General features: G+C 38.0%; 1 protein-coding gene across 2 annotated transcripts in view; it reads left to right on the top strand.

Moving 5' to 3' along the window:
• Positions 1-989: 989 nt before the first annotated feature.
• The window catches only part of tyw1 (tRNA-yW synthesizing protein 1 homolog (S. cerevisiae)), a 127,759-nt gene continuing 101,603 nt past the window's right edge, over positions 990-27,145 (top strand). The window contains exons 1-8 of one of the 2 annotated variants that reach the window (XM_060848241.1): positions 990-1,188; positions 3,462-3,601; positions 4,432-4,563; positions 8,464-8,565; positions 9,521-9,715; positions 10,551-10,844; positions 14,464-14,580; positions 21,047-21,170. In XM_060848241.1, the coding sequence (XP_060704224.1) occupies positions 1,119-1,188; positions 3,462-3,601; positions 4,432-4,563; positions 8,464-8,565; positions 9,521-9,715; positions 10,551-10,844; positions 14,464-14,580; positions 21,047-21,170 (1,174 nt within the window). In that variant the 5' untranslated portion in view covers positions 990-1,118. Of the gene's footprint in view, positions 1,189-3,461; positions 3,602-4,428; positions 4,564-8,463; positions 8,566-9,520; positions 9,716-10,550; positions 10,845-14,463; positions 14,581-21,046; positions 21,171-27,145 lie in introns of both variants that reach the window. The other variant, XM_060848240.1, reaches the window with a different exon arrangement.

Here is a 27,145-nt window from a genome sequence, read left to right as displayed (position 1 = left end):
CTGTTATTTCAATTATTTTTGTAAATGCATGTCCCGGTCCCTCTGCTGCACCTTGTTTAGAATTGCGATTTTTATATTGTATCTTTGTATTCATCCATTAGAACGAATCACTTCCACTTCCCTGTCTTAAGTATCACCTGCTGTTGTACATGGGTCTGAAAAGATTAATGTTGAGGACATTCTCAGTATAATATTGTGATTTAGTCTTGTGGGAGAATAGTTGAGGATCTCAGTGGGCTGAGTTCTTATCACATCTTCCTCAAAAATCTCTAACAATGCCTATCACATCAATATTAGAGCTGGCTGTTGACATGTGATGAAATGGTATCTTATTGATGACAAGGAAGCGATTTTCCTCACCCACACAAGACCAAGAAGTCTTGAGGTTTTCTACACTTAATCAGTGTGGTGGCAGCAACCTTCAGCATGAGCAGAAGTTCATACAAAGGACTGACCTGGCAATAGTCCATGCAACATCTGCCATTTGTCTGTCCAATGCATTCACCTTTCTATGTTCTTTTGAGCTCATTTTGGTTACACTTTTTTGAAGTTGAGGACTCGGCAGTGTTAGAGATGATGAAATAGTTGGAGCTGAAGGGATGGGAGTATTTCAGTTGAAACTTTTGAAGTTGACTGGGGGTGTTTTAGATGATGAAATGTTTGAAGTTAAGTGTTTAGGAGTATTGTAGATGACAATGTGGTTGGACTTGAGTATCTGGGAATGTTATAAATTCCAATGTGATTGGAGTATTTTGGTGGAGTGTGGTTGGAGTTGAGTGTTTACAATTCCAGTATTATAGGTGATGTAATTTTTGAAGTAATGTTTAGGAGTATTCTAGATGACAATGTGGTTGGAGTCAAGCGGGAGTGCTACAGGTGTCACTGTGGTTGGAGTTGAGTGTTTGAGAGTACAATATTATTTTCTTTGACCATGTGGTTCAGAGTTGGGTTGCTGTAAGTTGTTGTTGTATTGGAGTTCTCCCGGCATGCTCGGCGGGGTTAATGGCGGCGCTCAGTCTGTGGGGATGAGGAGCTCGGTGTGGAGCCTGCAGCTTTCTCCCATGTTCCTGGGTTAGTGGCGAGCGGAGAGGAGCGGCTCCTTGGCCGGAATAGCGGCCATGCACCACCTCCTCAGCCTGGTTTTGCTGTGCCTTTGCCGGCCGGGCTGTGGCGAGCAGCGGGATGATGGTGAGTAAGGCCACTGCCGCCCCTTCCCACTGACGGAGTTTCCCTGATCACTGGAAAAACAACCTGAAGTTTACAATTATTCATAAAACATCACCCTATTCCCGATATAGTAGGGGTCTTCTGTCAGACTCTTCACTTTCTTTGGTAATCTTCCACCTCGTTCCTGAATATCTCGCCCGTCAGTTTTGTTGTTGAACTTGTCTGTTTAACATATTGCTGGAGGGAGAGAAGTTTTCATCAATGTAATTCACTTTCTCTCGATTAAACTGTTCAAAATAATCCCCCATCTCATTATTCAATCGTTCATGATTTTCCTCCCTCTACCTAGTTGAAACTACAATTGTTGATTACGATTTTGATAAAGAAATCCCTCTGAATTAGGAACACAAACAGAAATTGCTGGAGACATTCAGCTCAGTCCAGTGACCCTCCTTCAGAGACGTTAACTCTAGTTTGCTCCCCACAGATGCTGCAATAGCTGTTGAGTTCCTCCAGGTTCTATTTTTGTTTCAGAAGTCCAGCAACCACATTTTTATTCCTCCAAATAAGGCCTGGCCCATCAGCACTACTATGAAATGAAATCCTTTTGGCTGGCTTTTATCCTTTAGGTTGAGGTGTTTACTTGGTCTCTGTCATTTCCTAAGTCACTTCAGTACCTGACCATAGATGACAGACCAAAGGAAAGATTAGGAATAATGTCCAAGTCTATAGTTTGAGCAATGGATTTTAATAAGAATCTTCAAAGAGGAGAGACAAATAGAGAAACTGAGGGTTAAAAGAAAGAGATTTGGATGTAAGTTTGTTTGCTGAGCTGGAAGGTTCATTTCCAGACATTTCAGCACCCTAAGAGGTAACATCTTCAGTGGCCTCCGGGCAAAGCACTGTTGATTGTTCCTGCTTTGTATTTATATATTTGGGATCTTTGGGTTGGTGATGTCATTTCCTGTTCCTTTTCTCAGGGTGGTAGATGGGATCTAACTCGATGTGTTTGTTAATAGAGTTCTGGTTGGATTGCCGTGCTTCTAGGAATTCTAATGCTTGTCTCTGTTTGGCTTGTCCTAGAATAGATGTGTTGTCCCAGTCGAAGTGGTGTCCTTTCCCATCTGTATGTAAGGATACTAATGAGAGAGGGTCATGTTGTTTTGTGGCTAGTTGACATCCAGAAACCCTAGCCATTCTCCCCTACATCAAAGACATCTCGGAAATGACTGCCAGACAACTCAGACCCATTGGCATCATGGTAGCCCACAAACCCACCAACACACTAAAACAGCAGCTAATGAACTTGGAAGACTCTATACAGACAACATGCAAAACTAATGTCATTTTTGTGCAAAATACTGTGCAAGGACTGTAACAAACACTACATCGGACAGACGGGCAGAAAACTAGCTGCCAGGATACGCTAACATCAACTAGCCACAAAACGATGTGACCCTCTCTCATTTGTATCCTTACATACACATGAGGAAGGACACCACTTCGAGTGGGACAACACATCCATTGTACGACAAGCCAAACAGAGACACGCTTGAGAATTCCTAGAAGCATGGCATTGCAACCGGAACCCTATTAACAAACACATCGAGTTAGACCCCATCTACCACCCTCCTGAGAAAAAGAACAGGAAATGACATCACCAACCCAAAAAATCCTAAACATATATATGCAAAGCAGGAATTATCAACAGTGCTTCGCCCAGAGGCCCACTCAAGATGTTACGTAGTAGGATGACGAAACGTCTGGAAATGGACCTTCCAGCTCAGTGAGCAAACCTACATCCAGAGCTACAAATCTTCTCAACTCATTGAGATTTTTAGAGACTTTGAAGGGACAGCTTGGACATGATGCAAGAAATGAGGCCAGAGGACTGGAGGGTTCAGACTGAATTATATATAAAGAATTAAGTTGCTTTTGTACAGTAGATCAGTCTGCAGGTTCTTGAAATACATGTTGAATTGCAGCCATTCACAACACAGGAATCGGATGAAGTGATCAACGTTGGATAGATCATTAGAGTGGTCTTTGATAATTGAGTAACAGAATGATGTTTTTACCTTGACAGCAGAGACATGGTCTTAATCTGAAAGACAGCACCTTCAGCAATGCAGCACTGTCATCAGTGAACAGAGAGAGGATTATAAGAGTAAATAGATGAGAGACTAAGGCAGAATTTAAAAATATAATTGAGCATCGTAGAGGAGAACAGATCCAGCACCATAGTGTTATAGTCACATGATGTTTACTGAGGCTTTTTTGATTCCCTTTTCTAGTTTACATCTTTGATACCTGGAACTCCTTGAAAACCTGTGCGTTGTCATTGTGGCATGTTAGACATTACATCTATTCGACAATTATTGTTGCCATAGGAGTTTGGGCAACTGTTGAATATTTGAGTAAAAGCCACAACAAGGTAATACATTTACAAAACTCTGAATCTACATAATTTGTGACAGAGGTAATAAGGTATTGAAATGTAAGTTTCTGTCTGTGATTTGAGCATTTAAAATTTCCTCATTGATGAGGTGGTGAATAGCAGTGTGAGTCAAAAGAATATCGGTAACGATCATTTCTTAGATACTTATTTATGAGACTCAAATAATGGACAGAAAAGACAATCAGTATATAAATGTTTTATTGTTACCTGGCTTAGTCTTTAAAACTTTTTTGAAGATTAAATTTTTTAGTTTGAAAATTGATACTTTGTACAGCTATTTCTGTTTTCCATTTTCTCAAGAATGTGAAAATAGTTTGATTGTATAAATGTATTTGGTTGCCTGTATATTATGAACACACTATATAATGGAAAGCATACTGCTTCTTGTGAAAAGACTTTGTTAATGAGGGGCGACATGGTGGCTCAGTGGTTAGCACTGCTGCCTCACAGCACCAAAGTGCAGAGTTCGATTCCAGCCTTAGGCGACTATCCATGTGGAGTTTGCATATTCTCCCCAGGTGTGCGTGGGTTTCCTCCGGGTGCTCTGGTTTCCTCCCACAATCCAAAGATGTGCAGGTTAGGTGATTTGGCCTTGCTAAGTTGTCCAAATGTGTTCAGGGATGTTTAGCTTAGGTGCATTCGTCAGGGGTAAATGTAGAATAATTGGGTAGGGAAATGGGTTTGAATGGGTTACTCTTCAGAGAGTAGGTGTGGACTTGTTGGGCCGAAGGGCCTGTTTTAACATTGAAGGTGTTTTTTTTAAAAAATCCAAAGAAGTTGACTATTTGCATAAATTTGAACAGCAGAAAAATAAGGACAACATCGCACCAAACGAGGCTGATGAAGTTATTCAAAATGGACACTTAGTCCAAGAAGTAAAGGAAGTTCACATTGCTGGGGTGAAGATTTTCTTTGGCTCTCAGACTGGTACTGCTGAGGTAAGATTTTTAAAATACATACACATTTCAAATTTTAGTAAGCAAGTGTTCACCTTCTCACTTTTTAGCTTTGATCTCACTCCATCTTAAAGTTTTAACAACGCTTCACATGTTGAAAATACACTCAAATTACAGTTTTTCACATAAAGTTGGATGTAGTGATGAATTACATAGGCTTGAATTCCCTCATAACATGAAAATAACATTTAGTATTCTAGCTTTTTACTGTTTATCGTGCATATACATTAGGAATTGTTGAAACATTCATCAAATTTCTGTTTTAATGTGGTTGCTAGCCTGTTCCAAAGTGACACACCTGAATACTGAGATTGGACCTAGGTTGATCCAACCAGTAATCAGCTATAGGCCCATATCTTGGCAGTTGTTGCAGCAGTGTAGACAGGAGTTGAGCATGCAGAGATCCTGTCATAGTTGACTCAGCAGGATTTGGCAGAGAAGCTTAAACTTCTTATAGGTAATTACCTCGCACCCAGACCCTGCAGAGGATTCCAACTGCATTGAGTTTTATTGTTACCCAGGAAAGATTAGAGAACTAAAATGTGCTGTAAAGACTAGTTAAGAATTAAATGGATCATCCTCCTATCCTGACACCCCTGGAGCTGACTATCCTAACCCCAATTCTCCACCCCAAACTCACCACAAACCCTGATTTTGAAACCTGATTTCCACCCTCCCTTCAACTTCCTAACCTGAATTGATGCACTGCAATCACCTCCCAATCTGACACTGGGAAGACTTGACTGGACCTTCTCACCCACCTGCCACTCTTACCATCAACCGTTTGGTATCTGTCTTAGCAATCCTCCCATATATTCAGCTGAAAAGGCTGCATCATCGGCAAGAGGATGGTTTTTAATCAATTTGGATTGAAGATTCTGATCCAAATTGAAGATTCACACCTTCTTGTTTTGAAGAATGAGAGGCACTTTTATTGAATCACATAATGCTTTCGGGGGCCTGGAATGGAACTAGAACTAATGGATGGTCTGGAAATATGAAGTGTCCCTTTTGGTACAAAAATAAAGAAAAGAATTTCTTGAATGTTGTTAGCCTGTGGAATTCCCTTCCCCAGAAACTGGTGGAGGCTATGTCATTGAATTTATTTCAAGTAAAATTAGATTTTTAATACTCAAGAGAGACAGACAGGAAGCGGGGCTGAGATCACAACAGCTCACCTATGATCTAACTGAATGGCAGAAGAGGCTCAAAGGACAAAATGGCAGAATCTTATTCAAGATCCTATGTTTCTTTTTTCTGATATGTTAACATCAACCTGAAACATTAGCTTAGTTTTTCTTTTTACCTGTTGCTGGGTTGTTGACCATTTCCAGAATTTTCTGTTTTTATTTCAGATTTCCAGAATCTGATTTTGTGGTTTATCAGATGTCTGAGCTAGTCCATAGCTCTCCCAAGGAATTATTATTGATTACTCAACCTTTCTGGCTCATTGAGTAATTTACAAGGATAGGCAAGTCTTTGGACTGTTAGCTTGCCTCTGCTCACCTCCAGAAAGTAGAAATTTTGCTTTGCAGGGCATTTTGTAGAGAATTAGTCATGTTTTTGTCACCTTCAAAGATCTATATTATGAAATTTCAAAGTTGTTTAAGTCCAAGCTTTGATTATTCTGCATTTTTGCTCCACTGAGGAATCTATGCTAAAAGTAATCTATTTCAAATTTCCAAAATTCAGACAGGAGCTACAAGTAAAAATTGGACTTGCTGATTTTATCTGACAGAGTGAATTGTCAGGCCTTTGGTGAAAGGCTAGATCCCCTTGAACTAAATCAGGATGTTTAGAATGAGTTTGTAACCTGAATGGTTTTTGGCTGGTTTATATTCCAGCAGCATATACACATAAGATATGCTAGAATGAAGAAAGTCTGAGATATTACGAATAAATAAAACAGGAATTCCCAAAGTAGGGGTTAGAATCTTGAATAGCATCATGAACTGAAGCTTTGGATTTGCAAGCTCTGAGTCAGCAATGGCTGCCATGGGACTTTGACAGAGTTGAAATGGCTGTATCCCTACTCAAACAGGGAACAATTTTCAAGCTTAAAACTGGGATCTCTCTTGGTAAAAAATTTGAAACAATGAAGTAAAAACGGAAGAAAACAAGAAATACACCACAGGTGTGGAAGTCACAGTGGAGGGAAAAGCAGTTAATGCTCAGATCAATGAGCTTTCATTAAAACTGGATAAAAGTTGGAAAGGTTTCAAGTAAGTCAAAGAGGGAAGCAAGGAAAAGGATAGTTCTGTGAATGGATGGGAAGCAGGATAGGTTAAATGATCTGTTGTTGGTGGTGCAAGACCAAGGTTGGTGATGGGACAAGTTAAGAAACAAAATAAGTGTTGAGAGAAATTGTGAATGGTTGAATGATAACTGACTGCTGTCTGAAATCAAAGAAAAGAGAAAATGAACAAGGCCAAAACTTGCAAAAACAAAGGAGGCAAAAAGGAGGCACAGATTACAGTCTAAAAGTTTTGAGCATAATGTTGAGTTTGGAAGGTTGCAGAGTGCCAAAGGATGAGGGTGCTGTTTTGAAAGTTTGCATTGAGAATCATTGGAACGCTACAGAAGATGGAGGACTGAGACATCAGCAGGAGAGCAACGTGGAGACCCTGGGTGGGGGGTGGTTTCTGGGATTTGTGTATTGCAAATCTGCAGCTAAAGCTTGTTGTCTTGTTCTAAATCTGAGTCGCCCGTAGATAGGATAGTGAAGAAGGCATTTGGTATGCTTTTCTTTACTGATCAGAGTATTGAGTACAGGAGTTGGGAGGAGTTGTGGCTGAAGAGACATTGGTCAGGCCACTTTTGGACTATCTGAAGGATGATGTGAAACGTGAAAAGGTTCAGAAAAGATTTACAAGGATGTTACCAGGGTTGGAGGATTTGAGCTATAGGGAGAGGCTGAATAGGCTGGGGCTATTTTCCCTGGAGTGTCAGAGGCTGAGGGGTGACCTTAAAGAGGTTTATAAAATCATGAGGGGCAGGGATAGGGTCAGTAGACAAAGTTTTTTCCCTGGGGGGGGTGGAAGAGTCCAGAACTAGACGGCATAGGTTTAGGGTGAGAGGGGAAAGATTATAAAAGAGACCTAAGGGGCAACCTTTTCACATGGAGGGTGGTACATGTGTGGAATGAGCTGCCAGAGGAATTGGTGGAGGCTGGTACAATTGCAGCATTTAAAAGGTATCTGGATGTGCATATGCATTGGAAGGGTTTGGAGGGATATGGGCTGGGTGCTGGCAAGTGGGAATAGATTGGGTTGGGATATCTGGTCGGCATGGACAAGTTGAACCAAAAGGTCTGTGTCCGTGCTGTCCATCTCTGAATGTATGGCTGTAAATGACCTTTGCAACATTTTGGAAAGATATCCCAGCTTCCACCCTGCTTTTTGTGAAAACGGATTATTGTATGTCCCTCTCCTGTTTTGCTCCGTCATCTTTGGCAAAACAATCACTCATTTTACCTTGTATGAAATTTTCTTTTCTCTTAGTCTCTCTATCTTCAGAAACTTTGTCTGTTGAAATTTTTCTGTTCAGTCTCTTCCAAATTTTTCATCCCATGATGAAGTGCCATGTATGTTAAATGTGCTGTGTACTTTTGTTGCAGTGTGGTGAAATATTGAGAAGGAATTTCACTTCATGTTTGGCAAACAGAAATGGATTTGTAAATAATTTTGGTTTAGATATCCTTATTCAAGGTGCATGGGCCAGATATTAGAAGACACTGCTTTTTCCCAAAGCTGTGACATGGATTTGAACTGAGGCTGCTATTGCTACAATCCAGAATTAGTTCCAGACAGAATTTTTGCAGCATACAATTTCTAAATGTTGACTTCCTGAGGATTTTTCCTCAATAAAGATCTTGTATTTCAGAGGTTTGCCGCAACTCTTGCAGAGTCTGTACAAAAACTTGGATTACCTGTAGAAGTTATTGATCTGAAGGAATACGATCCAGATGAAAACCTGGTGGAAGAGGTTGGTTACTTAACATTGGTTAATTTGTATGCTGTTAATCAAAGTCCTGATGAAATGAAATTGGGTAACTAGCACCTTGCCACGTTGCAGGGACAAGTTGAATGATTTACTATTTTATGCAGATGAGTGTTTGTCGTCATTGTCATCAGTTTCTAAATGTAGTTTCAGACTGGGTTTCAGCAGCAAGTTTCAGCATTAAAAAGTTGCCTATTCCATTTTCCATTTGTATCTTTTCATTCCCAATTCTGGCTATCCTGAGTGGGAATGGGTAATTAGTGTCTCGGCAAGAATTTTAATGAGATTGTCCCCACTCATTATCTCAGCTTCATAATATTTACAATGTTTATGGTGATTATTATTCACTAACATCACATCTAAGTTCAAGATCTGCTGAACTAACTTTATAACCCTGTCAGACAGAAATAAATTGGTCACTTTTAATACTTTAATGTATTGTTCCAATAACACAGAATATTGCAATCTTTAACCATCAATGACTAAAATTTATGACTTTTTAAAAATTCTAATTTTGAGATGTTTTGAAATAGAAGTCCCAAAAACAAATGATTTTGCAAAGTATCCTACAATCTGATCTTCACAATTTCTTAGTATCACGAGGTCAAACTCTTGGAACACCCTCCCTAATGGCATTGTGTTTATACTGATACTAAATGGACTGCAGCAGTTCCTGAAGTCAGCTTACCACCTAAAGGGCATTTAAGGATGGGCAATAAACGCTGGCCTAGCCAGTGATGCCCACATTTCATGAATTGTTTAAGAAAAATGCTTTTCAGACTCTGATTCTGAGAGAATTTAAAAAATCTTAATTTATGTAAACTGTCATTTGACCCAAAATGATCATTTGGGAAGATGATAGATGGGCTGAGATATTACAGAGATATATTTACTGCATTAATTAGCTTATTTTAGAAAAAAAACTGCTTTGTTTGTGCAGGTCTACAGTAAAACTATCTGTGTATTCATGATTTCTACATATACTGATGGAAAACCAAATGAAAGTGCTGCCTGGTTTTGTAAGTGGTTGGAAGATGCAACACATGACTTCAGATATGGCAAAACCTATCTGAAAGGTTTGAGATATGCAGTATTTGGCTTGGGCAACTCTCTTTATGAGAATCACTACAACACTGTAAGTACAGTATATTGACTTCTGCACCTGTTCAGCGTTCTACCATATGGCTGCAGTCTTTAAAAATACATTACAGAATTTTCAATTTAGAATATGATAAGAATTAACTGCCTTATGTAATTTTATTAGAGTTTGACCAATGCCAGTGACCAGTAGAGGGTGGGAAGAGACTCTATAAAGCATTGTGGGAAGCAGAGACCAGTTGAGCAAATCATTCCATGTCTTTGCTGTAGATTCTACATAGCTCTGTGCTGCATAGGCCTGGTCAAGTTTTCATTCTTTTGTCTGTGTGGGTTTTCTTTTTAATGTTATTTCAACTTTGTGAAAACACGTCAGGACAGGATAGATTGCTATTGCCTCCAAAGTGTGGTTGAAGGTGTTAGCAATGTAGTAGTAAGATTGCAGCCATCCTGAATATGTTTTTGCTCTATCATTATGTATTGTTCATAGCTTTTGTGTACATTCCGTTGTGATGTATTTCATGTTTTTTGGTGGGAATGAGTTGAAATCTCACCATGAAAATGAGAATTTGAATCTGGTTTTAAAAACATAGCTGGTAATGTATATCTTGACCTGTAAAAATAAATGTGAAGTTGTCGGATTGATTAAAAAGCCCAATATATTTGCACACTGCTTTAGAATCATATAGTTTTCCTAAACTGCTTGTCTATTTCATGATTATCTGTGCAGCTAATCATTGATTTTTGTTCTTAATACAAAGATTGGAAATTCTTTTTACTGATAGTTTTCTGTATACCCATTTCATCTTCATAATTTACTGTCAGCAGTGAAATCAACCATTGTAACTAACTGTGCAGTGCACATACTGTTTCAGGTCGGCAAGAATATTGACATGTGGCTGTGGATGTTGAGTGCCAGTCGTATTATGACTCGAGGAGAAGGTGACTGCAATGTAGTGAAGAGCAAACGTGGCAGTATTGAAGCTGACTTTGATGACTGGCAAGCCATGTTCTTGAGCAGAGTACAAGTACTCTGCAAAGAGGAAAACAAGGAGTGTAGTGGTAGCTGCCAAAAGGGGAAATGCAAGACCCACGACCAGAAGCATAACAAAGAATCCAGTCAGAATGAAGAAGTGCCAGAAAAAATGAAAGATCACAGTAGTGAAGAGGTAAACTAAATCACATCAAAGGTAACTGACTCAGTGTAACAAATGTCCCCCCGTCTCCCCCCACCACTACTCTGCCCTCAGCAACATATTCATGAGGGATTCAGCTTACATCTGTATTCAGAGTGACTTTCCCTTCCTTTTGTTCACTAATAAGTGGTAACACAAGTTTTGGTCACTAGACTTCTAAAACCCAGCTTACCTTAATGCACCTTTAGAATGGTTAAGACCTTTTCTTCAAGAGTCAAATGCGTGCACAAGTATATCCATGCAAACACACGCACTTCAGTCCACCTCTGTAGCGTGTTTAATGTCGCATAGGTCACATGCAGTTAGATTTTCACTCTAATATGTATAGACTGGGAAAAAGGAATATAAATACATTTTCTAACAGCTATTTTATGTAGAATTGTTGAACCCATTACCAGTCCTAATTTGTCAGTTAAATTCTTTTATTAAAATAGTTTTGTGGATAGAAGGTAGTGGGAGTCTGATCTGGATGTTAAGTTGGGCGGCATGGTGGCACAGTGGTTAGCACTGCTGCCTCACAGCGCCAGGGACCTGGGTTCAATTCCCGCCTCAGGCGACTGACTGTGTGGAGTTTGCACGTTCTCCCCGTGTCTGCGTGGGTTTCCTCCGGGTGCTCCGGTTTCCTCCTACGGTCCAAAGATGTGCGGGTCAGGTAAATTGGCCATGCTAAATTGCCTGTAGTTTTAGATAAGGGGTATATGTAGGGGTATGGGTGGGTTGCGCTTTGGCGGGTCGGTGTGGACTTGTTGGGCCGAATGGCCTGTTTCCACACTGTAAGTAATCTAATCTAATCTTCAGTACTATCCAGTTACCTGAGCTGTTCTATCATTCTTCTTTCTTGTTCACCACGTTTGGTTCTTCTTGGCAGTAGCTGTCAATGGAAATACTTCTAAAGTTAGCTGTTTTGTCAGTAAATGCTTATTTCCTACCTAACAGAGTGCCTGATTGCAACAATTAAGGTGGGAAATGGGCCTTGAAAAACATTGGAGACGGAGAAACTCTACGGACTGCAAAAGTTCTGTTTCCCATACCCATGACCCTGAGATACTGACCTCTTTTGATGTTGACACTTGGATAAAAAGTATAGATACTATAGTTAAGGACAGTCCCTGGATCTCAGCCCTCTGTCCAATAGAGTATTAGATTACTGAGACCACCTGCAAGCCATCAACAGTACCAAGTAACTCTTAATCTTTGTTGCCTTAGTCATCAAATACTCAGACCCTGTTATGAACTATTGACCAGATGCAGACTTTGCTCAAGTTTTGGTCAGATGAGTTTTTATGACAAACAATAGTGGTTACATGATTTGCTAATATACTAGCTTTTTTTTTCATTATTAATTCAAATTTCATTTACTGCAGTAGGATTCAAAGCCATTTTCACAGAGCAATAAATTTGAGGCTTAAATTACTAATCTAGTGACACAACCATTACACCACTTGCCTCCCCATGTGATACTGACATTTGTGATCAGAGCGAAGTGCAACAGTCCACCGGGGGTAAGATGCAGCAAAAATTGTTCTTACTTTATTTCAAATTGAAACTCATTTTGAGGAAGTCTCTTAATTAAGTGCAATTTCCAAAGCAGAGTTCATCCATTTCGAATTCTCTCATCACCATTATCTTTTGCTAAGTGATTTGTTTCTAAGGCTGCTGTGCTTACGATATTTTGCAGTTGTTTAGATATCGGAGTTGTTGCATTTTGTTCTTCTGAGGACTGTTGCCGCCACAATGATCTATTTAGTGAGCATTTTCAAACTTTCCCTTTGATAATGTGATAAGAATGTGGCATTAGTCAGCATTATCAACACAGAATTAATTTTTTAAAAATAATTTTGATTTCTCACTCTAGCAGTTTCATGTGAATGCAAATTTATTTAAGGATGAGCGTTTGTTAAACCTTTTTTCTCATATTGCTCTGGTTGGATACAATCAGATTTAAAGTTGCCTGTGTTAATTTTGTAGTGCGCATTAAGGCATGACGTGATAACTCTTGCGCTTATATAGTATTGTCAGTTTTAGCTAACCCAAATTAAATCTGTTTCTTTCAATGCACACCAATGACTCCTGTCAAAGTTACCTTGTATCGTGCTGCCAATCTAACTGGTCTCTGCCACTCAACTCCTTGTTATTTTGCAGCTCACTGGCTTTGTGCGTTGGCTTGATTTACCCCACATTGGATTTTTTTTGTGCAGTTGTTTGCTTCAGGTGTACTGTTTATCCCAAAAAAAGAGTTGCTCTCCCAACATTTAGGTATCACCTTAAACATTGTGCGCTTAAACTTTAAACAAAAATTGAATAAATAATACATTTCTGTAAAATACTTCCATCATGTTTAAAATCGTAGTCAGCAGAACGAACAGACATTTTTCAACTGAAGTATACAGTCACTGGGCCAAACTTTGCAGTGGCATGACATTTAAAAGGAATCTTTTGATAGTTAGGTTTGCAGTATTTTTAGGTTTTTAATTATTTTTATGTGTGTTAGTTTTCTGAAAGTTGAAGTTGATAACATCACAGCAATGGAAATGGAGCATCTGGAATCAGAGTGACCAGGACAAGGAGCACAAAGTGTGAATTAAAGGGAACGAGGGGGAGGAGAGGGAATTCCGTGTCAAATCAGACATGAAGAAAGAATGGCTGGATTGAAAACGTGGAAAAATGCAAATACAGAAATGAAAGGAGAAACCTTTTTAATTTTAAACATTTAAACAATTTTGTAAATTCAAATAGGAAGGAATAAAAATCAATATTTGTATTAATTTTCAGTGCCAGAAGTGTCAAATAGCTGTGATTAACAACAGTCATGAAATTAATATTGAACCAGAATGGACAAGGCAACATTCTTTTCACAAGTTTAGTTTGTACATAACATTGCAAATTTTGTAATCTTGCACCATTCACTAGGGAGTCAGATAACAAATGCTCTTATTTTAAAGCTAATGATAAAGCAGTGCAATATGAATAGTAAATTTGGATTGTTATGAGTTAATTTGCACTTTGCCTGAAAGTGCTGCATGTGTAATGCTTAGACAATAGCAGTCACCATTATCTTGCCTTTAATTTGAAACAACCTTCCTATGTTGGTGAATCAGAGTATGTGCTGTTGAAATCGATTTGAATAGGATTGGAAATCAACAGAAGTACCAGTTTTAGAGTTTACCCAGGTTGCTCCACAGACTGAGAATCCTTTGCCATTTCATAAAGAGAACATGTATCTTCAAACCTTGAAGATGCTAATAGGTCTATGACATTGTGAATAATGTTTCATTGGGTCCCTCCATTGGGCAGATTTAGTTCTTCAACTGATATAGTATTCATAAGTAAACACTTGTCTATTTAATTAACATCAATGTTGTAACTGGCAAATTGTATAATGAAATCCAATTTTAACACAGAAATCCGCAGGATCATAGATGAATAGCCTGAAATGATTGAAGTGAGACTTTACCAGAAGTTACTAAAGATAAGGTGTGACATGTGGATATATGTCAGTCATTTACTGATTTATTTGGTGATATATATATGATTTGCAGTTAACCTTAGTTGTTTCTGATTCATCTGTTTTGATTCCTATTCTTTCCTCCAGGAAGAACTGTTTGAAACAACAAGTGAAGAAGAATCTGGAGTGGAAGATGAAACTGAATCATCTGTCCTTGATGTAGAGGATCTGGGCAATGTTATGAGCAATATGAAAGAAGCAAAGGTATAGGTCAATTTATTATTGTGATAAGTACTAATGCAATTAACCAAAGATGTCCTCACGTAATCAGAGTTCTTGCACCAAGCTGAACTAAGGTTCAAGAAGACTTGATTTAATGAATTACTTCCAACAGAAATTGGAGGCTGCTTTTATTTTGAAGTTATTTTCTCCACAAGTGGAGAAAGGTGCCCTGGCATAACTTTTCATACTTCTTTGAAGTTCAGAGATCTGTATGATTAGTTAATGGATAAGTTAAGTGACAAAATTGTTGCCCAGAAAAAAACATTTTAACCCTGTTAAGGAAATTTTGAAAGATGAGCTTTGCAATAACTTCATACTTGAGATTTGTAACTCAAAGTCCAAAGAAAAATCCTACTATGTACTTTTCATTTTAAATATCAGCGTGGCTACTTATTCAACTTCCATGTGACCTTGGCTTTTGACACAACCACTTTAAGAACATTTCCCCAGTGTTATTTTAAAATTTTATTATAATACTGAATCTCTTGCAGAGAAACCGTGAAAAGCTGCTTGGAGACTGTTGTGTATTGTTGCTAACTCTGGCCAACAGCTGATGTGGAGCAGTCTTCTTTTATTTTTCAGCTGCTACTTAACAAATAATATACTTGTTATGCTGAAAAATTTTATGTGATGTTCCAAAGAGTAAGAAATTATCAAGGCTTAATGTAGTTCAGTTTTTATAGCAATTATAAAATACTTTGCTGTATACATGAGCACATTACTGAAGCAATACTCTATCTCAGGATAAAAATGGACATTCTGAAATATGTGGAATTTGGAATTGAAACATGAAGGTAGTTTGACATGTTAGAGTGCAAGCAAAGTTGATTTAAAAGAGTCATATTTACCATATGTTGTAAATAGTAATTGAATGGCATCATGATATTTTCTTTCGAATTTTGCATTGGAACTTACAATAATAAGACCTGGCTCCTTCTAAAGGGGACTTGGAATTTGTTATCAGACCATATAACTGTATCATCTTAACAAAATTAGAATTACGAATTCTTGCTGAGACATGCAAGATCTAAACTAATACCTTTAAGTTAAATAGGTAATTAATGTCAAAATATGTCTGGAAAGCTGAATAATAAGGACAACATGGATTCAGGGAAAGGTAAAATGAACAGAAAGAAAATTTTTTTAAAAAAATTGTCTCTTTTAATTCTGAAAGCCTTCAACAATAACTAAACTCTGAAGGAATGAGAGGTTATGCAAGTTAATTTTCATTGTCATTGAAGCTGTTTGCAGAAGTTGAAGCTTGTCTTGTAATTAACAATTTGCTTACACAAATAGATAAGTCCCAGACTTTACAAGCATGTTTTGTGGCTTTCTTTCATGTAATCACTGCAATGATAAGCCACTCCATGTGTTAGATTGTGGAATTGAGTGAAGCTTCTGAAGAGCAGGGAATTCGGACTGTAATTTTCTTTTTCGCATTTGCAGTAATTGGCAGTTGCTAATGTAGGAGAAAGTGAGGACTGCAGATGCTGGAGATCAGAGCTGAAAAATGTGTTGTTGGAAACATATGTTGCTAATGTATCCAATTTAGCCATTATTGTATTGAGCCCTGATAGCCATTAGTTTTACTGAAAAGTCCATGAGATTGCACTTGCAGTCCCAGAACTAGTAAAGCAGCACTTGCGTCAAGTCAGAATACTTAGTACTGTTTACACTAAATCTGTCAAAACAATTCATCGATCATTCTATAAATCTTAAATATTTTTGTCAGAAATTCCAGATAAATTAGATTTACTATGTTATTATTCTCCATTTCCCTAGTAATTCTCTTAAGGAGTTCCTATAGATCTGTCACGAATGATCTATTGCTCTTGGTAGCTATGCTGTTCAAATATTCACTTTTACAGGTTCATAGCAGACAGTTAAGCATTTTTGTTCAGGTTCTTAAATTGGCTGACTTGTGATTGTTAGGATCAAATGTAGGCTTAAATGTTGATACTACGTTTGCCATCTTTCAAATGTCAGATATTTGTCCAGGATTTGTAGAAATCTGGAGAAAGTATTCTTTAATTACCTGAGGATTTCAGAATGTACGTCATCCTCTACAAGAATGTTATGAATATTTAATCCTTTCAGGTTTTGCGTGATCATTTGTATCCACTTCCATAGGTTATGGGTCACTAGCCTCATTTGCTATGTCTGGAATGTGTCTATAGTTGTCCTTTGTGAAAATTGGTGTGAATAATTTATTTGACTACTTTGTATCTGCCTGTTATATAATATCTTCATCCAATTTGTCTTCTCATGTTAGATTTTTCTCCTATTAATATCGTCTGGTGGTTATTCCTTACATTTTGTTTTATTTTTAGAGAACCTTACTGTGTATTTCCAAGTACATTAGAAAAGAAGTTAAAATAAGCCTGCTGGTGTTGACCTGAAAAATATTCGTATTTGATCAGTGCTTTGAAGACAACAGAAATACTTGAACATTTTAGGCTTGAAGGAAACTTTGAGGTCTTGAATAAGTTTTTTTCTCCTCACATCTTTCCAGAAACCAAACAAAATCTAAATGTCTTGAAATTCTTGTACAAAAATTGATTTGTTGGAATACTTGCCTGGATGAGTGCAGTGTTTATAGCACTCAAGCTTTATGTAATCCAGGACAAAAGCAGCCTGCTTGATTGGCATCACATCCATCACCTTCAACATTCAGTCCCTCTCCACCACATGTGTGTAATAGCTGCAATGTGTACCATCTACAAGATGTATTGCAGCAACTCAAGAACAATCCTTCAACTGCATCTTCTGAATCCACAACCTTTACCACCTTTATGAATGGAGCATCTGAAAGTTCCACTAGCTGCTTTCAGCCTGACTGAAAGCTATGTAGCTGTTATGTAGCTGTTCTGTCACTGTTGCTGAGTCAAAATCCTTGAACTTCTTTCCTAACTGCTCGTGGATAATGTGCACATGTGGTTCTGTGAGTCAAAACCATGGCTCACCACTACTGCCTTTGAGGGCAATAGGGATGGGCTATAAATGCTGACCTCGTCAGAGATGGTCACATGCTGTGAATGAATAAAGATTAATGCTGTTGTTAAAACAAGGAATTGAACTAAATCACTGGTTTGTTTTTGGTTTGAGTGAGTAAACGTTTGAGGGTTTTTAAAAAAGTTCTGTGAACATTTTATAGCAGATGTGTAAAGCAAAGGAGTGGAATTACTTGACAACCAGAAAAACTCTGCATCAAATCTAATTCAGTGTTGACCGAAAGATTGTAAGAGAACCGAATTTGTGCCACTGAGGTAGAATGTCTCATGTCAAATATGAGCTGAAAATGTGTTGCTGGAAAAGCGCAACAGGTCAGGCGGCATCCAAGGAACAGGAAATTCGACATTTCGGGCATAAGCCCTACATCCTGATTTTCAGCTCTGATCTCCAGCATCTGCAGACCTCACTTTCTCCTCATGTCAAATATGAACAGTAGTCAGCTTACTCAGCAGTGTCTTTTTTGGAACTAAACTTGAATTGTTCAGTAGTGAATCTGTGACTGTTGAGTTGCTTCCTGATGAACTCATTAAGAATGTAGGATAGAAAATACTCATCTAATGTTGTTTTCAACAATTTTTAGGTTTCTGTTCATATCAAACTGCATTATGAACTTTGAATGCCTGGGGGCTGTAATTAATTTTTTTTGCCTGTGCTTCAATGGTTCTACAGTTATAAATTGCAAGTGTATTAAATACCGGTGAAGTTTTCCATGCAGTTCTGATGAAAGGATTACCAGTTGAGATTTAGGTATTTTTACAGACCGTAATGTGAAAGCAATACTCTCTCAAGACACTAAGAGGTGATGTTACCCTTGAAAAGTCCTGTGTTCCACTTCAGTTTCCCTTGACACTAGGTGGCACTGCTGCTCCTTTCTCTGATCTTGCAGCCTTTAGAAGTTTTAAAACAGAAATTGAGGAAGAGATAAAAGTTTTGCAATTTTTTTATTTCATGCTTATCCCATCCCTGCTCTTACCTCAACTGCTTCTTTTGGCCCTGCACTACTTTGTTTCTGGTGTTAATTGTTTTCCCTCCTTCTATTTGTTGTACCTTGCATCATTGCTTCCTCTGAAAGCACTCTGCATGTCAGAACTTGCAAAACAAAAAGCAACTATACACCTTAGCAAATTGGATATATACTCTATTAGGGACAAAATTCCTGGGGATGCTTGCTACATCTTGAGTTTTTAGTTGTTGGTTTTTGTGTCAGTTTTAGAAGGAATATTTTCCTGTGGAAAAAGGCAGTGAGCCAGTGGACAAATGGCACCGGGCCAGGTGGTCTCCCTCGGCACTGTAATAGCTTCAATTTATGTTTGGATTTCTTGAAGGTATTCGACAAGGTGCACATAAACCTGCCTCCTTGACTAAAGTTTTGCTCATGCATGACACCAACATATGTAGGAAAGAATGTCATGAAGAGAACATAAGGAGAATGCAGATATTCACAATTGAGTAACTGGGCAAAAAAACTGGCAGATGAATTTTAATGTGGGAAAATATGAAGCTGTTCACTTTGATAGAATGAGAATTCGGAGTGTTACTTACAGTGAGATATGACTGCTACATTCTGAGGTGCAGAGAGATCTAGGTATTTTGGTCCCTTCGTCACAAAATGGTAGTATGCAAGTACAGGAAGTAATTGAAGCTAATGGAATTCTATTTTATTTTGAAAGAGGAACAGAACATAAAAGCTAGATGTTATAATTCATTGGTGATACCACATCTTGAATGCTGTCTGCACCTCTGGTCTCCTTATTTAAGGAAAGATGTAAATAAACTGGAGGTAGTTTTAGCAGAGGATAACAAGATTGATAGTTGGAATGACTAATGTTGTCTTATGACATGCTCCCCATTCCTGAAGAAGGGCTCATGCCCGAAACGTCGATTCTCCTGCTGTTTGGATGCTGCCTGACCTGTTGCACCTTTCCAGCAACACATTTTCAGCTCTGATCTCCAGCATCTGCAGTCCTCACTTTCTCCTTATGACATGCTCATGACTGATTTGCATTTAATAAATCAGAATGAAGTTAGAGAAAAAAGGAACAAAGCATTGCAAATAAGCTGAGAAAAATACCAGTGAGACAATTCAAATAATTTTCAAAAATAACATCTGATCAATCAGATCACACAGAAGACTTCAGATGAAATTTTACTCTATTTTTCCATCTGTGTTTAGGTGTTTAAAGTTTGTAACAAACGTATATTTTGCAATGAAGTTAACATTATCAGTCTTTTCTTTTGAGGGTTCCATGCTGTATGAAAAAGTCTGGACTGTGTTTGTGCGAGATAGGATTTTGTTTTTGAGCATGTGTGATATACACAATTTTCTATGGAAGATGAACAGCGTTTTGTCAGCTCCATGAGAAAAATGATTATCTTCAAGCTTTTCATTGCTACTTATTTTAAGAAAAGTTAGAGGACACACATTATTTGATAAATTGTATGCTTTTTAAAAAAAAACTAGGTTATCTCTGATGCTAGCAGGAACATCACTTCTAACATGACTGCTTATCAATACTCTGTCAGCTTTACTTAGCTTTGATAGGACAATGCATTGATTTTATTTACTGTGGAACAGTTTTCTTTTGTATGTCAGTGTGTCTTTTGAAAATATTTTAGAAACAAACTGGATGATAACTTTCCATAGGTTTTCCTCCCATTTATAAAACACTTGTTGTCTGAGGAGACAGCAACAAAGGTGATTAATAGCTTGTTACTAAAATCTGCAATTTGGAAGAGCAGTATCTCTGGACCGTAGGTATTTGGAATGTACTTTGTTCCTGAACAATTGAGTCTTCCTTTTATTGACACTAGATCCAGAAAGTCTTTACTTTCACTGATCTTAAGTTTCACCTGGTGCGGCAAGATGAGGATGAAAACTGAGGTTCAGACCTGTCACCCGACGAGGTGCTGCACTCTGACATCACTTAGTGTTTAATAACAGCTGAACTTTATGTCCAAAAAGAGAGAGAGTTTCTCTTTAATATAGCAGATACTATTCTGTTGTTTTGTAGTTCTGCATAACAGAGCATGTCAGCTACTTAGTGATCAGTGCCACAGAAAATCTACCAGTTTTAGAAAAGATGACAATAATGTTGCATTTCTGTTTAATTTGTATATTAAAACTGCTTTCTATCAGCTCTGTGCTATCATGTATGTTAGATTCTTACTTGGTTCTTTGGTATTAAAGTTTTGACTTTAAAAATTCGTGAACCTGCAGAACCTATAGTCCCTTGCTTCCTCAGGACAATGCATCAGCCAATCAACTAACAACCTTTCCTTCTGTGGCTATGAGTTATTGTAAAGTTTTGATGTTCTTGCATTTGTTCTGTTGAATGCAAGATGAAAAAACTTTGAAAAAAGGACACATTATCTTTGTTTGTTTGCTAGCACCATTGTGCTGTAATGATCCTTACTTCTATTTCCTGTGTAATTACAGCAGGCGAGGGAAGCTGCCAAAAAAGTAAAACAAAAAACATCAAAGCGTGCCATTGGAAAAAATGTAGGAGCAGAACCAAGAGAAATGATTACTCCAGCACTAAAGAACGCACTTACAAAGCAAGGTATGTTTATTGCTTGATCAGAAACTCAATGTGATTTTCCACATTGGAAATGCTTCAGCAGCCTCTTTGTTCAAAGCCCAAAAGGAAATACCATTTTATACAAAAAAAGTAAATCACCCACAGGGGTTCTCATCAATTCTGACTCTCTCATTTTGTTGCTGTTCCTCTCTCTCGTACGCTCAGTTGTTCATGCTCTCTCTCTTGTTTTCTCCCTTGTGCATTCTCTGATGTCACTCAATCCTATGTGCACACTCTGCTTCCACCCACACACGCTGTCTCCCACGCATGTGCTCAATTGTGCTCTCGCGCTTGCGCTCTGTCTTTGTCTCTCTCTGTGTCTCTTTCTTTTTTCCTTTTTTTTATTTTTTTCTTTCTTTTTTCTTTTCTCTCTCTAAATTGTAGTCACAGACTATTCATTGTATATTTCTTAGGTTAGTGTTCCCTCACATGGGGAATTGTCAAGAACTATCTATAACGAAGGACGTAATTAGAAAAAAACTACACAGCGCTAATAAGAATTTGAACACTTGGTCTTCATGATTCAGTGGTTGATTTTAAGTATTACAAATCTCATTTGAATGTAGGTGTTTCTAGCATCTGAGCTTGCATTAATTTGTATTCTGCTTGTATTTAAGTGTGTGGTACTACCTAATGCTATTTTAATGATCAGTCGTTACCTGGGTTTATGTATCTCCTATTTTATCAGAGATATATCGATAATGCTTTGGCCTCTGACATGGATTCTTTCTCCAGAAGTGTTTATAAGATTCTGATTCCTTAGGTCTTGCAGCTGATGTTAATACACATTAAGGTTAAGTACATTATGTACATCTGTGTAAGTCACAGATGAGCACTTAAAGTAATAGATTAGAAATCCACTGGAAGAGACTTTTGTGGCATAGTAGTAGCTTCTGTATCTCTGAGCTAGGAAGCCCGGATTCAAGTCCCACCTGCTCCAGTGGTGTGTTTAAAACATCGTTGAACTAGTTGACTTAAAATATTTAGAAATCCATTGAGGTCTCCACAAATGGGTTTGAATCCTGCTTCTTTTGTCTCTGGTCCTGTGGCACAGTAGTAGTTTACCTGGTCTCTAAACCAGAAACTCTGGGTTTAAATCCTACTGGAGGTGTTTCATAATGTGTTGATTTAAAAATATTTTTCATACAGCACTGATGTTAGATTGTAAAATTTTTAATCTTTCATTTAGTGAGTAAATCTAAACCTGATTAAAATTGGCTTCAAGTCTCTTCCAGCATTGGGAGATTAGCTTGTGAAAGCATTCCATCAGGGCACAGTTTTTTTTCCACATTGAATCCCTAATGTTCTAATGTCTGCTTATCCTAACTAAATTGTTGCAGATCTTTTATTGTTCTTTCATTCCAAGCACCACTATTCTGTGACAACAGAGGTGAAAGTGTGTCTTTAGTATACCTACCATTCCTTTCTCCTCCATGTAATTCTATATCTATCATTGGCCATGCTTCTTCTTTAACTATCCTACTTTTTATAAGTTGTTACATTCCTTGAATGTTGCCATTTGTTAACTACGGTTTTTTTGATGCACTCTTATCTTCTAAAATATATTTCTGAATTTTGTAAGCTTTATTTCATGTTGCTGTATTGAGCATAGATTCTATGTATGCCTCTTCCTAAATTTCCTTTTAACATCTCTAGCTATTCAGTAACGTTAGGTTTAGCTGCACTACTTTTCCTTATGTGAGAACTGTAAGCATCTGGTGGATGAACCAAGTTCTATCTTTTCAATTTATTTGGACTAATTTTCATTTTATCTAATTAGACTTTTTTGGAGTAAAATGCTTTTATATTGACTACTTTCCTTTTCAATTTTGAAATCAAAATTAATTGTGTTGTGGTTGCTGTTTTCGAGATGCTTACTGTATCTGTAAGCATTACTTGCACTTAACATTACTTACTGTCTTGTTTAATTTCCTCGAACCAAACGACCTGTCTTAGTGTTAGATCAAAAGCTTGCTAATTTGGAAGACATCAGGGGACACAGTATAAATTCCTCTCCTCCTTCAACTCTCTTACTCAAATTAAATATTTTAATTGTTTTTCCCTGTCATTCCTGAACATTTCTGATTGTCCATATATCCCCTGCTCTGCTTTTCTTCCCTTAGTTTCTCATCCCTGTATAATTTTGTGTACTGATAATTCACTCTGTCTCTTTAATGCCCTTTCTATAATAACTTCTCAATACTTATTTGGTCACTTGATGGTAAAGAATTTGAGTATCTACATTTATTCATAAAAATAGAGTTGCCCTATGAAAATGAAAAAGACAAGTTGAGACATTGCACCTTTTTAAAATTTGACAAATGCATGGGAGACAATAGTTCCCTGGCACATACTTCTTAACAATGTCTTGACGTTTAAATGTCCATTTGCCAACCAGTCAACACACTTTTTCTCATGGAGTATAAATTATCGCTCTCTTTATATTTTGAAGTTCTTGCATCTGCCCTGATGAGTGTAAGAAAGAAAGCTTTCTCAATTTTTTTTTAGCGTTTCTCCAGTGCTCTATCTGAGGTTTGATATTTTAAACTCATTATGTTCTCTTTTAATATATAGCTTTTTATAAAATTTAACATGATGTTAGCTTTTGTTGTGTAATAATATTTTGAGGAATTATGTATCGGCAACCTTGGGTCTCCCTGTTTATTCACACTTCAGCACCTTCCTTCCTCCTTACTCCCAAAATTCTTGTCAGCATTTGATGTCATCAGTATTAGCTCTTCGTAGAATCATACAGCATTTAAACCGACCCTTCAGTCCAAACATTACATGCCAAACATAATCCCAAACTAAACTGGTCCCACCTACCTGCTCCTGGACCATGTACCTCCAATCCTTTCTTGTTCATATATCCATCCAAAGGTCTTTTAAACTTTGTCATTAAGCCCGCATCCACCGCTTTCTCAGGAAGTTGAGTCCACGAACTATCCTCTGAAAAAAAAATTGTTTTTTTCAAATCTCTCTCCTCTCACTTTTAAAAATGTGCCCCCTAGTCTTGAAATTCCACATCCTAGGGAAAAGACAACGAGCATTAACTCTATCTATACTTCTCATTATTTTATAAATTTCTATCAGATCGACAGTCAGCCTCCTATGCTCCAGTGGAAAATGTCCCAGCCTATCCCGCCTTCCTTCATAACTCAAACCTTCCATACCTGGCAACATTTTGGTAAATCTCTTGAACCCAATTCATAAGTCTAGATCATTTGTACACAGTGAGTCTACAGAGGAACATCTGTACACATTAATGTTACAAAGATCAAACCAGCGCAAGTTTGAAACTGCACACTTATTAAAATTATTTGAGCTAAACATTTAGTTCCTTATCAGAACTGTGAGCTGCAAACAAATTACTTCAGAGTAAGTGGTGTATGCACAGATGCAAGCTGTGTGATACTTAACAATAAGAAAAATAAGAACAATAAATGTGTGCATGGACAACATGTTAATTCTTAGTGTCTAAATTTGATATCTCGTTTACAGCATCGTGCTTACGTCATTATGGCTACTTGTGGTTCTTTGTAGATATGTGTGTTTGTATGAGTGGGTTGAGTTACCTTTGGAGTATGTAGGATTGGATTTGTAAGTTGAAATATTTGTAGGCTGCTGTTTGCAGAGCACAATGACCCAATCAGTTACTAAATCATTAAAATCTGAAAAGTCCTCGGTTTGATTTTCTCCTTTCGATAAAGTTGCTCATCTGAAATAGAGTAGTGATGTGGTGTTACAATTCATCTTGTTGCCCTTGGTGTAAGATGGAAAGAAAGTGGCCAGGGTTCTGGCTTCAAATGGCTACTAGCTGATGCTGGATGTCTGCATATCTGGACATCTGAGTGAGGTTTTGGTTTGGCTGAAATGTTGAATATCCTGTTGATAGTTCCTATCCTCCTTTACTGTATAACCTAGTCAACAGTCACCGTGGAAGAGGAAGCGGAGAAAATGGACAGAAAATTGGTTTTAAAAATTCTTGTTGCTTAGAGATTGATAATTAACTGTGTGTCATGTAATCATGGGTTCTGGCAACTCTAGCTGAATGAATGCCTTTGCATGCATTGAACTGATAATTACAGGTTCCTTCAGCTGATGAGTCTGTCATCCCCAGATGAAGTAAGCGAATACTGACTGAATTCTGCTACCAGATTACAGACAGGTTAAATTTTCTGAATGTGCCTGCATTTCTCTGTATTTCTAATTCGCAGGATTGAATCCTGTTCTGCCTTGGTGGTTTCTGTTTTGCATTTGCCAACTCCTGTTAAGCTAAGAAGAGGGAAAAAAAATGATCCAAGGTGCTTTCAAATGACCTCTTTCAAGTATGCAACAATCTTGATAATTGAATACTCTAGGAGAAAGTGAGGACTGCAGATGCTGGAGGCCAGAGTTGAAAAATGTGATGCTGGAAAAACACAGCGGGCCAGGCAGCATCCGAAGAGCAGGAGAATTGATGTTTCGGGCCTAAGCCCTTCTTCAGGAATGAATACTCTGCCAACATTTTAGTTTCTAGGAGAGATTGTGTCCATTTTCTACTAACTTTCAGAAATAAATGACAAGGCAGGATAAAATAGATTGTCCCTTTGTAGAAATGAAAATGGACTTGGAATGTTTAATACATCATTGCTGACATAGAATATTAGATACTGAGCCTGGCCAGATCAACATGCATTGTCTTCCTAATTGAAATTTATTTGTTGCACTACTTTTCCTCTATCATTGGGATAGAGTGTTAAATGATACAGTCTCTGGTTTTGTTACGTAGAGTTTTAGCAAGTAATATTATCTTTTGAAGGACAACACTACTGGATTAATCAAAATTAATTCAATTACTGTGCCCAGAAATTTAAAACATTATTTTCAAATAAACCTCCTTACACACTTATCAAATTCTTGAAATAGAATTGACATTGGGCTTGTGTTACTTTAAGTTGTGCATCTTCTGAATTGCTTAAAATTTCTCAAGTCACCTCTAAGTTCTGCTGTGGCAACTGCCTCGTGGACTAAGCAGACACAGGGATATTTCTTCAGATCTCACTCCTGTTTCTGCTGATCTCAGCGAAGGTTTTGATGGAGATGAGGAAGAAGGAAGATTCAAATCCACATTGTTTACAGTATTGCAATTATTCTGCATCACATGTTATTCACCTATCAACCTTGTTCTTACTGATATACATCATCTTCCCTTCCATTCACAGTACACTGAGCCCTCCTGCTTCTTCATGTCTCGTGCACATCCCATTGCTGCAATTTCCTCCTGCCCTTTAATCCCCTACTCTCTACCACATTACCCTGAAGTTGCTCTTACGACGGCTTTTTCTACATCTTCCTTTACCTGTTGGTGACAGACCTTTCTGCTGCTTGGGTCTTCCTCCCGAATCCTTACTATTAGTCCACTTCACTTTTCTTTTTTGAAAGAAAGCATTCTCAGGACAACAGAATAATTATGGATTCCGAGCTGCAGCAGCAGAAATAGCTATCTGTTCCATCTAATCTCCTCCTGTTACAATTGGCCTTCATGTTATCTTTGTGCCACTCCATACGGCTCAACCAGCTGTGGCACCACAGATTTGTCTCAGTTCTGAAGAAGGGTCACCAGGCCTATCGAAGGATGTTGTGAAACTTGAAAGGGTTCAGGAAAGATTTACGAGGATTTTGCCAGGGTTGGAGGATTGAAGCTATTGGAGAGGCTGATTGGCTAGGGCTGTTTTCCCTGGAGTGTCAGACGCTGAGGGGTGACCTTTATAGAGGTTTATAAAATGATGAGGGGCATGGATAGGATAAATAGACAAGGTCTTTTCCCTGGAATAGAGGAGTTCAGAACTAGAGGGCATAGGTTTAGGATGAGGGCGGCAAGATTTAAAAGGCACCTAAGGGGCAACGTTTTCACGCAGAGGGTGGTGTGTGTATGGAATAAGCTGACAGAGGAAGTGTTGGAGGCTGATATAATT

Source organism: Hemiscyllium ocellatum, chromosome 31 (assembly GCF_020745735.1).
Source record: "Hemiscyllium ocellatum isolate sHemOce1 chromosome 31, sHemOce1.pat.X.cur, whole genome shotgun sequence".
Classification (NCBI taxonomy): domain Eukaryota; kingdom Metazoa; phylum Chordata; class Chondrichthyes; order Orectolobiformes; family Hemiscylliidae; genus Hemiscyllium; species Hemiscyllium ocellatum.
The sequence above is the reverse complement of the archived record's forward strand: the minus strand, read 5'-3'. Positions and strand labels throughout refer to the sequence as shown.